Below are 14,663 nucleotides of genomic sequence, written 5' to 3' on the forward strand. Positions count from 1 at the left end.
CCTAGCTTCAAAAGCAGAATCTATGTCCAGAGCCTCTTCTCCTTCCTATCTCCAGGAAGGATAAAACAGTGGTCATCTTCAAGATACAAAAATGGAATCAAGAACCCACCAAGCAAAAGGAAATGAGTTCTGGGAGAAAGCCTGAAGCAAGCAATGTTGTTATAATGAAACTCTTCCTCTATAAATAAGCTCTCCACTGGCAGCCTTTACAAATAATGAAGCACAGATCATCTGCTCATCTCCACGTAAGTGCTGGTTTCACATAGGACACCTGACTTGGCCTGATGATTTCCCCTTTCAGAAGGCTGTTTGATAGAGCAGCCCCTGCAGAGACAAGCAGGACTCAACTTGATGAAATCTATACTCAACTCCACAACCCCAGCTACTGAATCCAGGATGAAGCCTGTTGTGTTGAGGAAAAGGGGGGAGTGACATTTGATGGGGTGGGCTTTATTATTCAACTGAAGGTCAGAAAATAAGACACTTCTTGCCCTAAAACATCAGCCTAAAAGACAACTTCCACCTCCTTCATGAGGCATCCCCTCCCCTGCCTTGTCACAAGGCATTCCTGATTGCTGTTTCCAAGGGGTTTCATTTAAAGTTGTCTTTAATGTCTTGTCTAAACAGCAGCAGAAACCATGCAGCCCTCCTAAGAGCCCCTCCAGCTGAGCAAAGAGGAGACGCGAGATGAAAGCAAATGATTGCTATCTCTGCCCTGCAAACGTACAGTGGTGGGCTGAGGAGGACATTAGACCTGCTGTAACCAGCCTGTATCTGTTAATTCAAGCACAAACCCAGCTCTCCCTGCGCCTTTCCAGGCACCACATAACTGGCCTTTCGATACTTGAAGAGTGTCCCAGATAAGTGCATTATTAAAGCAACAGGAGCTCTCTGGGAAAACACAGGAGTTGACAGTTTTGTTTCTTGGGTAAATGTACCCTCTTTACAAGATAGAAGTCCCACGAGAATTCCATTCATTGTCCAAAACAAATCCCCCATGTGCCTTTGCTTAAAGACATGCACTACATCAAAGCCAATTTTAGAATAAGTATTCATTCATATTCCAGTGTTCACAGTGGGCTTGTCAGAGGCAGTCCAGTTTGCGGGTATGTTACACCCAAGCTTTCAAAATAGCCCCCCAAAAAGAACTGGGAAGAGGAAGGCACAACAAGCAAATCCCACATTACCCAGCAAGCAGGTGGATGTGAATTTATGGTCTGCGCACTGTCTGTGCCAGGTACAAGGAACAGACGAGTTCCCAAGGTCTTCAAGGCTCACTTATGGACCATAGCAAATAAGCTGCACTACTATGAAGAGGGGAGGAAGCTGGCGATCTTTTAGCACTTGAGCATTATGTTGTCCAGAGAAGCTGTGGCTGCCCTATCCCTGGCAGGGTTCAGGGCCAGGTTGGACATGGGTTTGGAGCAAGCTGCTCTAGTGGAAGGTGTCCCTGTCCGTGGCAGGGAGCTAGAACTGGATGAGCTTTAAGCTCCCTTCCAACCCAAACCATTCCATGAATCTATGATTTGGAAAACTACTGGAGCAGGGTTCATTCGTGTTCTTGTGGTCTTCTGCCTCTTCCTGCCAGAAGAAACATTTGTCCGATGTCACAAGGAGCCTGAATTAAACCAGCCAAATTAAAATACACTGCACAGCATGGCTGAATGGAATGAAGAGCACAATGCCTACAAGAGCAGCTCCTACAGTACTCATCCTCTCATCTCTGCTGCATCTGCTCATCTCTGCTGCTGCAGCTCGGCTGGATCATTCCACAAGCTCCATCAACCCCCTTGCCCAGGGAGAAGATATTCACTTCTCCTGGCTAGGTTAGTTTTAGGTGACTATGCAGTGGTCTGGTATCTGTTTGGCTCACTGAGCTTGCAAAGAAGAGTGGTGGGAGCACTAAGATGTGGGCATGGAGAAAGTGCTACTTTTTTGACAAGAAATGGTTAAACTGGTGTTCCAAGGAGCATGCAGCTCAAGTTCCCAGCCTATTCTGCCCATAGCTGCTTAGCAAGCACAAGGGCAGGAGTAGGAAGAAGTGGCCAGCCCTGAGACTGCACCTAGAAGAGGTAGACTGCCCAGCCTAGAAAACAGATGATGAAAAGGAGATGGGACAAAGCTCTACGGAACATACCAGGAGCTGAGAGAACACAGACGGGGGACTCAGTATTCACCATCTTTTCCAGTACAAGATCCAGGTAGTCAGCGGCTTAAAGGACTCCTCGCTGAAGGATACTACTGACAAAACTAGGTTTTATGGGAAATCAAGTAGGAATTTGGAAGAGACTTGCCTTTTCCATAAGCCCAGTGCTTTACATCCACATTTCCCAGTCAGAACTATAATGACAATCATCAAAGCCACATCACTTCATCATTTGCAAGTGGCTGGCACATTCACAGGAACACTCCCCATGTGTTACCTGCAAACCACACCTGAATAAGACCAAAGAAAAGGTGTGACTTAATGCCCACATTAATAATAATAGTAGTGTATTCTATGATGTACGATCAGTTATTAACACCACGTCTCCACAGGTAAGGAGCAGAACACAAGGTCAACGAAATCCCTTCAAAACACTCTAAGGTCCTTCACTAACATCAGTTCAAAATGACCCATGGAGGCACCAAAAAGTCCAGCAGTAAGTGGCACAGAAAGCAGTTGACCATCACATCAAAGCTTAACCATCCTTCCCAGGAAGAGTAAGAAAAGCCATGTTATTACCACAGCGGCCACCTAGACACATGCTTTGCAATGCAAGAATTCAGTCTCTGCTCTTAGAAGCAGCAGACAGGACAGAGATCCCAGTGGACAAACCCAACAGCTCACACACATCTCCATGGCAGGAAGCAAGTGTGAGCTCTTGTAATGTCACACATTTTTCCACTCCATGGAAATGGATGAGACAGAGACTCAAGTCCTGCTTTGCTGCATCACATTGTGCAGAATTTCACTTGGCAGCAAGGATTAGCTCCAAAAGGATGCGATAAAATCTACCACATAGAGCATGAAACTAATGAAATGAGCTGTACCCAAAGGTAGAGCCAGCTCAAAGGAATGAAACTGCTCAACTTGAAAAGAGCATTAGGAAAAAGATGAAAACAAGATCCTCTCCTCAGTTAAATGAAGATCCCTGCCATGGAAGTGTCTCTCAAAGCTATAAACATGATGAAAAGCCCTATCAAGTGGTTCAGGCTGCAGAGCAAGCAGCACACAGCAGCAGCCAGCTGTCTGCTACACGCTGCACCTGCATTTCAGAACTCCTCACAGTGGTTGCCAAGCAGACAGGTACAGGGAGAGCTCTGGAGAGTCTGAACAACCTGAAAAGGTCTCCATCCATAAGGGCAGAGTCTGTGGTTTGCCAAGAGTCCAGGAGCAGAAGGAATTCCTAGATTTTTTCCTTCTATTCCTATGTTGCTTTCTACTCATGGCTTAGATTAACAGCTAAATTATATCTATAAATAGAATGTTCGGAGCAGCACTGATCAAAGAGCACTTGAAACCAGAGTTGCTGCTCTGCAAGCATGGGCTTTCTCATCAATAACCAAATCCTTTCGGCTAGTGGCTGTTTCTAATAAGCACAATAACAGCGTCTTCCAGCACTGCTAACTAAGGCTATTGCTTTTTCCAGTAGAAATCCTGACTTCCAGAAGATTGTTGTCAGCATTTGCTGTTGGCACACACCTATAATCTAGGAGCATGCAGCTTCATGTATTGGCTGTATTCTGGAAGAGTTTGGTTCCTATGTAACAGAGCAACAGCTCAAAAGAAGGGCAGGGGAGTGTAACACTCACCAAACACACATTCAAGGTGCATCTGGTTTGGTTTCCAAAGGATTGGCACAGCATTGGATAGACACTTGCTTACAGCTTCACTCCTGCCATTCTTTACTAATACAAAAACTCTTCAGGCTGTTAACATTCACTAAAGGCCAAATAACAAGAGGGCCCAAAACCTTTACTGAATTTAGGTTAAAACCAATCCAATTTGCTGAAATTGCTCAGTGAATGTTGGCTTACCCTTCATTCAGGTATTGAAAAAGACAGCCAAGACAATAGAAACCTATTGGAAAGAGAAGCATCCATAAGGAGGACACAGGAGCTTAAGCAGGACAAGTTGAATGTGTGACAAGCTGAACAACTACAGATACCACAAGCAATGTAAGGTGTATCTCTAGCCTTCCTTTTGTAGGACAAAGCAAGCAACAGAGCCCAGCTAAATATTCTATTGCAGTGGTCCTCCACACTGCCTATTTGCCCTTAAGACTATTCTCAATAGCAGCAAAATAATCTGTACTTTGTATTTCCTTAACAAATATGTTAGAAATACCAGTTATCCACTACAGAGAGCAAACTTAATACAGGAAAAAAGCCAAGTAAGTATATCCAAGCCAGATGAAGTGTTACACTAACCATAAGCTTGCTTTTCTAACAGGACAGGTAAAACGCATCAAGTCTCTCACAATACCTCTCCTTAGGTTCATGGAATCTCAGACTGGTTTGGGTTGAAGGGAGCTTAAAGCTCATCCAGTTCCAGCCCCCTACCATGGACAGGGACACCTTCCACTAGCACAGATTGCTCCAAGCCCCTGTGTCCAACCTGGCCTTGAACACTGCCAGGGATGGGGCAGCCACAGCTTCTCTGGGCAACCTATTCCAGTTTTGTCATTCCTAGGTTTTAGTTATCCTTCTGGATCTTCTGCTCTTACCAATATTAAGCCAGGCAGCATCCTGTTACTTTAGAAAGGGCTAAAAATATTTTTGCAGAGATAAAACAGATAAAAAAGAACAACTTAAATTAAGCCTTTCCTTATTTATCACGTGTCTGTTTTCATTCCTCCCTGGATTCAAGAGCAGAGGGCTGGCTACTAGAGCTGTCAAATCCCTCCATTAATATAAGAATTAGAAAGGAAGACCTTGACCCTAAACAAAAGGATCTTCATAATGCCAAGATAGCAAGAGAGAGAAAACAGCAGATTGTATCAAAGACAGCCATTCTGGTAACAATCACAAGCATGGAGAACGAAGATATCTCAATCTCCCTACTCCTGCAGAGTAGGAAGAGAATTCATGGCTTAGATAAGGCCTATCACAGCAGCTGTACTTTATATGCATGCATGGGTAATATCATCTGTGCATACAAGTATAACTGGCCAAAGGGGTTGTTTTTTTTTTTTTTTTAGGGAAGCCTGTAGCTTTTATTGTAATCCAATACAACAGTCCAAGGCCAAGATGTTGAGGACCTCAGCACACAGCATCAGCACAAACCTCACTGCATCATTTGGACACAAACAATCCCTGTTGTTGAGCAAGACTTTGGCTTCCTCAAAGCTCAAGGATTTATTTTGTAGTTCAGGGTCTTTTAAATGGGAGATTTGTGTGCAAGCCAGGAGTGCTCTGCACTCTGGAGGAAGTCTTCCCTTAATGTTCTCCCTGTTGGGCTAGTTAAGATCTTCACATGCTCTTGGATTTGGGTTGTGAGGCTGAGATGTGATTAATGTTGCGGGCTCAACCTTCCCATCACTCAAAAGCTCACTCTGTGTTACAGCTAGTTCTCGACATCTCTCTAAATACCTGGAGGTCTGGCAGACATTGCACATGTGAGGATTTCCCCTCCTAAGGTTGCATCCTTATGAAAAAGAGGGTAATAAAAAGCCTCGGGAAAGCATGGGACTCTCCTCCCCTCTAACCTGTTGCCTCTTCTGCACTGGCTGCTATGCAAAGCTGCAGGGGTCTACCAGCCACACACTCCCAGGTCCTGAGGAAGAAAGGAGGAGGAGGAGGAGGAGCAGGATAACAAGGCAGCTGAGCTGATGTAAGGAATAAAAACTCTATCTCTGCTAGGTTAGCAAGCTGAAGGGACTTGTCAGAGACACAGTTATGGGAGCAGGGCTGCACCTCATAGCAGTAACTAACTCATGTTTGCCTTGCCTCATGGTCAGCATCCCCATACTCCAAAAGCAGTTTTCCACCAAAAGGACAGGGAAACAAAATAAGAGCCTCTCCACCTTTTGCTTTAAGTATTAGGTGGAAACATCTAAGCCACTCATTTTGTCCCTGCTCAATCCAGAGCTGCACTGACAAGGACGGACAAAGCAGGATCACTACGGCTGCTCAGTAAGGCTCTGCTTTCCTCACATAGGGGATATAGTCCACATGCAAAGTTTAGCTCACCACAACAAGTGACACTGCACAAGATGGTTTGAAGGAGGACAATGAGAATCATGAAGGAAGAGAGTCAACGGATCAAAGTTAAAGTGCCACGATCAGCAACTAGCCAGTGCATAGCAGGGCAAAGCAGTGAGAGGGTAAAGCAAGGAAGGGAAGCACTTCAGGTTGAAAGAAGCCAACTAAAGCTATTCTAAGAAAGCCCGACACACACAAGCACAGGCACTCGCTGGAGCTGGAAGTCATGTTGGGATAGGAAGAGACTATGAAGGTAGTTCAAGAGGATGGAATAAATCCTTCAAAGGATTTATCACAACTGTCTGCTTCAAGGATACAGTACGAATCTCTGACTTCCTTTGGAAGTCAGGCTAACAAAAGATACATTTTGGTACAGGATCTGCCTTAGCACAAAGGGAGCTTTTAGGTGCCTAGGCCTGTCTGAAGAAGAATCTGTGCCCAAGCACTTGGGCATTTTAATATACACCCCAGCACATATACTTACACAATTCCAGCAGACTCTAAAGAGGACAGGATACTTTTCCTACTGCACAATCTAATCCTCCACAGAGAAAGGCTAAGGTAAGAAAAGCAACCAAATTCTAAAGGACCTTAAAGCTCATCCAGTTCCAACCCCCTGCCACTGGTAGGAATACCCTGGACCAGGCTGCTTCAAGCCCCATCCAACCTGGCCTTGAACAATGCTAAGGATGGAGCAGCCACAGCTTCTCTGGGTAACAAGAGAAAGGAAGCTTTCAGCTCTTCGAAGTGAAGGAATTCCCCATTCCAATGGACTGAGTGATCTCCAGGACTCCAGGCTGTGGAACACTTTGTGATAAGCTGATCATTTCCTTATGTTCTGCAGTGAAAGAAGTGACAAAGGCTATTTTGAACATCTCCAGCTTTGTTTTCAGACCTAAAGACAGAGGTGATGACTTGAATACGAACCTTAGACAGCACAGCTGCATTTTTAGGTATACAGCAAAGAGCCTGCACACAAAGAAGCCTTTTTTCAGCACCCCTAGGGGATGCAGCAGGACTTGCCAACAGTGCTCAGGAGTGTGAAGTACATAAGTACATTATTTAAGCACAATGATTCCATTAAACAGAACCATTTGTTTTCATCCGCTCTGCAAACACATCTGCTTAAGCGCTCCAGCTTCGCAGGGCGCACATGGAATTTGGAGCATTATCCATAGGGATTGTGTGCAGTTGGAAGAAAGCAGAGATACAGCAGTTGTTAAGGGGGGGAAAAAGGGAGTAGTCAAGTCTTTACTAGTCTGACAGTTCCTAAAATACTGTTGCTTCAGTGAAGAATGAACATGCTTATCTCTGATCTACAGATCCTGACTAAAAGGTTACTCTTTCCTTGCCAGAAAAGCATCTTTAGAAGTTTACAACTGCTTGAGCAGAGCAGCCGAACCCTGCCAGATGACTTGATGCTAAGAGAAGGCTGCAGAAAGCCACCTCCTCACATGCAAAAAGAACACTTAGAGAATTTACATTACAAAATAGCACGTTTCTAGGATTCAGAGCTATCTATGGCTACCTCATTCGTTTGTGTAAAAGCACACATTAGGCAAATCTTGGACTCTGAAGAGTGCTTCCTCCTCCTCCTTCTTGGTTGCTCCTGACTTATGAGTATTATGAAGCAAATCCAGCTTCTGCCTGGAATTTGTGAATCCCTGAAAAGCACCATTATTAGACAGCATGAAGTGTGTACATCCACCTCTGAAAAACACAGCACTCTACTGCCTATTGGTATGATCAAGGGTTTATGAGTAGTTACAGGACAAAAAGCCCCTCTGCAAAGCACTGTGTTTCTGCGGTAAACATCAATACAAGCACTTTCAAAGCACAGATTTCCCACAAGGAAAAGTTAAAGTTCTGTAATTATACCATCATTAAAGCTTTACTTACAAGTCATGTGGGTTATAATCCTACTGTCTTCAACTGCACTGCTGTAACCATAGACATGGGCAAGCACAAGGACTTAGGGTTCCCTCTTGTTAGATCCAGCAACCTCATAGCAAAGATTTGTATGTCTAGAAGCTCATCCTGCACTGGCTGATCTCATGCTGCATCACCTCTGAACATAAGGCTTGTTTTATAAAGAAATCTCCACCTTCATTTGCTAAACAAAGTTGGAAGGAAAAACATGGATCTTCAAAGTTTCATACAATCCCAGACTGATCTGGGCTGAGGGGACCTTAAAGCTCATCCACCTCCAACCCCCTGCCATGGGCAGGGACACCTTCCACTAGAGCAGGGTGCTCCAAGCCCCTGTGTCCAACCTGGCTTTGAACACTGCCAAGGATGGGGCAGCAATAGCTTCTCTGGGCACCCTGTGCCAGCGCCTCAGCACCTTCACAAGGAAGAACTTCTGCCTAAGAGCTCATCTCAGTTGCCCCTCACAGAATCACAGAATCACAGAATCCCAAGGGTTGGAAGGGACCTCAAAAGATCATCTAGTCCAACTCCCCCACAAGAGCAGGGTAACCTACAGTACATCACACAGGAACTTGTCCAGGCGGGCCTTGAATATCTCCAGTGTAGGAGACTCCACAAGCCCCCTGGGCAACCTGTTCCAGTGCTCTGTCACTCTTACAGTAAAGAAGTTCTTCCTGATGTTAACGTGGAACTTCCTATGCTCCAGTTTACACCCATTGCCCCTTGTCCTATCACTGGATATCACTGAAAAAAGCCTAGCTCCATCATCCTGACACCTACCCTTTACATATTTGTAAACATTGATGAGGTCACCCCTCAGTCTCCTCTTCTCCAAGCTAAAGAGACCCAGCTCCCTCAGCCTCTCCTCATAAGGGAGATGTTCCACTCCCTTAATCATCTTTGTGGCTCTGCGCTGGACTCCTTCAAGCAATTCCCTGTCCTTCTTGAACAGAGGGGCCCAGAACTGGACGCAATATTCCAGATGTGGCCTCACCAAGGCTGAGTAGAGGGGGAGGAGAACCTCTCTTGACCTACTAACCACTCCCTTTCTAATGCACCCTAAGATGCCATTTGCCTTCTTGGCCACAAGAGCACATTGCTGGCTCATGGTCATCCTCCTATCCACCAGGACCCCCAGGTCCCTTTCCCCTTCGCTACTTTCCAGCAGGTCAACCCCCAACCTGTACTGGTACATGGGGTTGTTCTTCCCCAGATGCAAGACTCTACACTTGCCCTTGTTAAATTTCATCAAGTTTCTCCCCGCCCAACTCTCCAGCCTGTCCAGGTCTCGCTGAATGGCAGCACAGCCTTCTGGTGTGTCAGCCACTCCTCCCAGTTTTGTGTCATCAGCAAACTTGCTGATGGTGCACTCAGTTCCCTCATCCAGGTCATTGATGAAAATATTAAACAGCACCGGTCCCAGCACCGACCCCTGAGGAACTCCACTAGTCACAGACCTCCAGCTAGATTCTGCGCCATTAACCACAACTCTCTGCCTTCTTCCTTTCAACCAGTTCTTGATCCACCTCACTACTTGATCGTCAAGCCCACACTTCTTTAGCTTATCTATGAGGATGCTGTGGGAGACAGTATCAAATGCCTTACTGAAATCAAGAAAAACTACATCTACCGCTCTACCATCATCCCTCCACCTAGTCACTTCCTCATAGAAGGCTGTTACCCTTGTCCTGTCCTTAGAGGCCCTTGTCCAAAGCCCCTGTCCAGCTTTCTTGGAGCCCCTTTAGGCACTGGAACTGCTCTAAGGCCTTTCAACACACAGAATTCAATTCCTAGAACATGAAACAGTGTGTGTGGCTGCCTTTGTGCTTCCCCTTCCAGTAGCTTATAGGAGTAGGAAAACTCAACATTGTTTACACTGTACAGCATCCCTACAGATTCCCCATCCTTGAAGGATTTCATGTGTCTAAGCATCCAGTGAGTAGCTAGTATTGCCTGAATTGAACAGAATGCTTCATAAAGTGTACAACTCCTCATTATTCCAAAGGACATTATCACTTTCCACAGTACTTTCCTCATCCAGGGCCTAAAAGCATGCCTGCAGAATGGAGATTAGATTTTGGCAATAGTCTTTTTGCACTGACAGCACTCAGCTTCTGCTGCCAACTCACTGGCATCGAGCAGAGCAATCCAAGAGTGCAGCTTTCCATCCCAGGTATCCACATTCCTCCTCCTAAGCATCCCTTTTGATACATATGCAAGGCAGGGTACAGTTTTTGCCTGGAAGGCAGCTATTTGATGAGCCAGTGGACAAAGAGGACCGTGCTGCTGTACAGCCTCTAGCTTTCAGAAGTATTACCACTGGTTCTCAGCACACAGCACCAAGGTCACATCTAGCTGTGTGTCAGGCAGCCTCAATAATTCCCAGCTCCACTCCAAAGTGCTATTTCAGCTCCCCAAACCCTCTCATCTTCAGAAGAAAGGCACTGCCAGTACAGATGGATGTTGCATGCTGGCAACAAGTCACGCAGCAGATCCCTCTGAAATATGTGCTGCACAAGCACAGACATCTCTTGGAGCAAAGGGCTCCAAAAATCCTCAGTCTGAGCTTGAGCTTTTGGACTTCAAAATGTGGTAGCAAGAAGCAGGGAATTCTGATGGCAATTTCTCAGATGGACCAGGGCGTTTTCAGACCCATTAGAAAACCTCAAGGAGTACCGAGATGCTTCCTGCTGCTCCAACCTTAAGCTTGAGCCTACTTTACAAATTGGGAAGACTAAATATGGATTGAGGCAGAACAGGGTGAATTCAGGAGCCTCTTTATTACATAGCTAAATGAAGAGAAACAAATTGTTACATATCCACAGGGACTTTGGAACTGACATTCCAAGAGGAACACACTGGTAGGTCAGATTTTCCAAACCAACCTGTCTATTGCAGTTTTCGTCCCTGCCCATGGAACTGGATTATCTTAGGGTCCTTTCCAACACAAACCATTCTATTATTCTATGACTTTCATTTCAGGAAGAGACTGTATAGTGACAGGAACAGAAAAAATGAGAGCATTTTGACTAAGCAAATCATAGTTTACAACTATTTATATAGATCTTCATTTGTCTTCAGTGATTGCTTCAAGAGGGGGAAGGAAACACCAATGCAGCGGCAGAGATTTCAACCCAGCTTGAAACTGGACCATCACCTGCAACTGTTAGCAGTGCCACAAGCTCTCTAATGAGAATTTACAATGTCTGGACACACAGTATGAGAGGACCCCATGTAAATAACAGTAATCAACAGGGCAAAGTGCTAAGTCAATTGGAAGCCAGGTTGTCTGGGTGTCTCCAGAACCAGAAAGGCAAGCAGGTAGTTAAAACATTGTGTGGAAGCGTACATGAGGTCTAAAGAACACTGAGCCATATTAGGCTTTTCCTAGAGAAACCCACTGTTTAAATCAGCACCAGTTTTGGGAAGCAATTTAACATTCATTCCTTCACAGCCTACTCCAGGAAAAACACCCCACCCCTCAGGATTTTAGAAGTGCCCTTTATAGAAGTGCCCATGGGTTTCAGTTCTTTTCTTTGACTCAGTGGATTATTTCACATTTCAGAGGTCAAACACTAATCAGAGCAAGACAAATAGAAGCAAATGAAAACTACTTATCCTTTAGCCCACATCTAAAGATCAAAAATGAAAACCAGCTTATAGAATCAAATGGTTTGGGTTGGAAAGGACCTTAAGATCATCCAGTTCCAACTCCTGCCATGGGTAGGGAACAGCTCACACTAGACCAGGTCACCCAAGGCTCTGCCCCACCTGGCCTTGAACACTGCCAGGGGTAGAGCATTTACTTCTCTGGGCACCCTCTGCCAGCACCTCAGCACCCTCACAGGAAAAAACTTCTGCCTTACACCTAACCTGAACTCCCCCAGTTTCAGTTTGAACCACTCACCCCTTGTCCTATCACTACAGTCCCTGAAGTGTCCCTCTCCAGCATCCTTGTAGCCCACTTCAGACACTGGAAGGCTGCTCTGAGGTCTCCACACAGCCTGCTTCATTACTCCCCTTGTGAGGAAGTTAGGCTTTCAAAAAGGTGGGGATCTGGGCAAAATCCACAACTTTGGGTATCCCTGTACACGGGATTGAGAGCCAAGCTGTGCACAGGCCAGTTAGGAACACGTTGCTTACCCCTTGGCTCTCATCACTCCCAGGATCACTTACCGAGCGATACTCATAGTAGGTCTTATCAAACTCAGTGCCTCCAATTGTGATCTCTGGAATGAAGACAGGGACAGCTGAAGGATCCAGCACTCCATCTTTGTCCTGAACACTGCAGAGGAAGCAAGAAAGAAAAGAAAGGAAAAGGAGCAGTTAGTCCACATCCGGCCCAAAATGACATCAATTCTAAGTTGGATCAAATATTAAAGAACTCCCTTTTTTGTTGAGTCCTTGTACAAGGTTTTGGCTCTTTCCTGGTTATGATGCATACTTAGTCCTTTTTCCTCACACAGCTAGTGTGTTTCTTCCCTTCACCCTTGCCTCCAGTTTGCTCCTGTTCCAACTTCTCCTTGCTTCTTCCTTCCCCCCCTGGAGACACTGTCATTTCTGGGAGCCTTCTCCTTAAGGCACCTCTAAGCTTTCTGCTTTCCTAGAAAAGCAAATGAAAAGCTGAATCCCACACACTATCTTGCTAAATCAGCTTCATTTCATTCCTTCCTGTTTGATTAGCTAGCACACTTTACTCCTTTTCAGGGTTCATTTAAGGTGATGCTCTTCCCTAGATTCCCAGCCTAAACAGCTGGATGCTGAGGCAATGCCAGGGTTTGAAAACAGTGCCACTAGCATCTTCCCTGGCTCTAACTGGGAGAAGCTTGCTGTACCAAAACAGATACCAGGGGTCATCAAAACTATCCTGCACAGCACCAGCCTTTTCAAATACTCCTCATTTAAGATGTCTGAGAAACTGCTAGAAAGCCACATTCTGCATTTTGGTGTCATGAATGGAGCAACAGTGCCACCTGTATGTTTTGGGGGCAAAATACATCTATTTGCAGTCAATGGTGACCAAACTGAGCACTTGAAACTGTAAATTGTGTTGGGTTTGGTGAATGGCATTTACAAACACATACACACAATGCAAACACCCTCAGCAACACACACTTCATCATCTTGAAGCAATTCATTGTTTCCCCCTAAATTCCAGCTGTTGGGACCTTATCTCACAGCACTGAAGAGTTTCAAGAGGTAAACTATGTCTGCTAATGTAGCCTGATGGATAATTCACTGTAGATTATCCTACTACAGACAAATAAACAATGAATTGCAATAATCTAGTGAAAATTGAGATAGAAGGGTAAATGTCCTTTTACAAGAGCAGGATGAACACTAAAGAGGATTCCCATCAACTACCACATTATTTATCTTCACCTACATTAAATGTACATTTCACATATGCTGCAAACAAAGGAAATGAGCCCTCCTTTGCCTCCTCTCCAACACAGCAAGAGCTCTTTTCATTAGCACTGGTCCTCCTGTTGGCCAATGCCAGCCTTCCCACCCCACTGCCAGCTTGGAATAACCCAGAACAGTGATTTGATGATGCAATTGGTTTGAATTCTAAATGCCAGCATCCTTCAGGAAGAGCAGCTTTGCCCCTGCAAAGTCTCCTCTCCTGGGGGTCTGCTGAGAAGATATCAGCTCTAATACTGCTGACGAACCCAGAACTAAAAGAAACAGACCCCAGCAGAAAGCAGCCCTTCAGGTACCAGCTCTTCTTTCCCTAAGTGCAGGCAATGCTTGAAGACCTCTCACTAAGCTCAGGCTTAACAGCACAGGCTGTGGCAGATCCACTCATCTCTCAGTGAATAAACATCTCCAGCCCTTCTTCCCTGCCAAGTAGCAGCAGATGTTCTGGACCTTCCAAGTCTGTAGGAGAAAGATGTGTCCAGGCATAGATGAAGCAGAACTTGACACTAGTCAACCAGTCTACACTTAATCCATTCTTCCATGAATCTCAGCCAAAGGACAACAAGAAAGGCCAAATCCCAGGCACAATATAGCTCAGATAATGATAAGGAGGGAAACCTGCTGCTCCTGAAACATTATTACTCTCACAACCACTGCTTCCAAAGAAATCACTGCACCACAAAAACATACAAACCTAGTGCAACCCAAGGGGGCTCCTCCAGGTTCAGCTCTGCTCTGTACCTTAAGAAGTAACTTTGAACACTAACTGAAAGCACCATTCAAAGATACCTGCCACAACAATATCTTTAACTAAAGAGGCACATTGGCTTGCCAGAACTAATTTACTTCTCAGCAGGAAGTGTTAAAAGGCACCTTTTGTTTCCTTCATTTCTCTCTCTCCCAGGACTAAATGAGCACTATTTATCCTTTTCTGGCACTTAACTGTATTTTCTTGAAGCAGCTCTCCCCATGCAGCAACACAGCTTCCCAGAGCATGCTTTACATACCCATAATATTATGTCACACTTCAAACTTAAAGAGCATGTAAGTGACTGCGTGATCCTAACGCTGTAGAACATCAGATTTCAGCTCACAATCATTGCAACCATCCATAATCCTATTAGAAA

At 45.2% G+C, this 14,663-nt stretch overlaps 1 protein-coding gene across 1 annotated transcript in view; it reads right to left on the bottom strand.

Moving 5' to 3' along the window:
* NDUFA10 (NADH:ubiquinone oxidoreductase subunit A10) overlaps positions 1-14,663 on the bottom strand; it is a 37,873-nt gene that overhangs the window by 2,858 nt on the left and 20,352 nt on the right. Inside the window, exon 9 of the mRNA XM_065669705.1 lies at positions 12,292-12,400. Coding sequence (XP_065525777.1) covers positions 12,292-12,400 — 109 coding nt within the window. The remainder of the gene's footprint in view (positions 1-12,291; positions 12,401-14,663) is intronic.

This window comes from Lathamus discolor, chromosome 3 (assembly GCF_037157495.1).
Source record: "Lathamus discolor isolate bLatDis1 chromosome 3, bLatDis1.hap1, whole genome shotgun sequence".
Taxonomy (NCBI): Eukaryota; Metazoa; Chordata; class Aves; order Psittaciformes; family Psittacidae; genus Lathamus; species Lathamus discolor.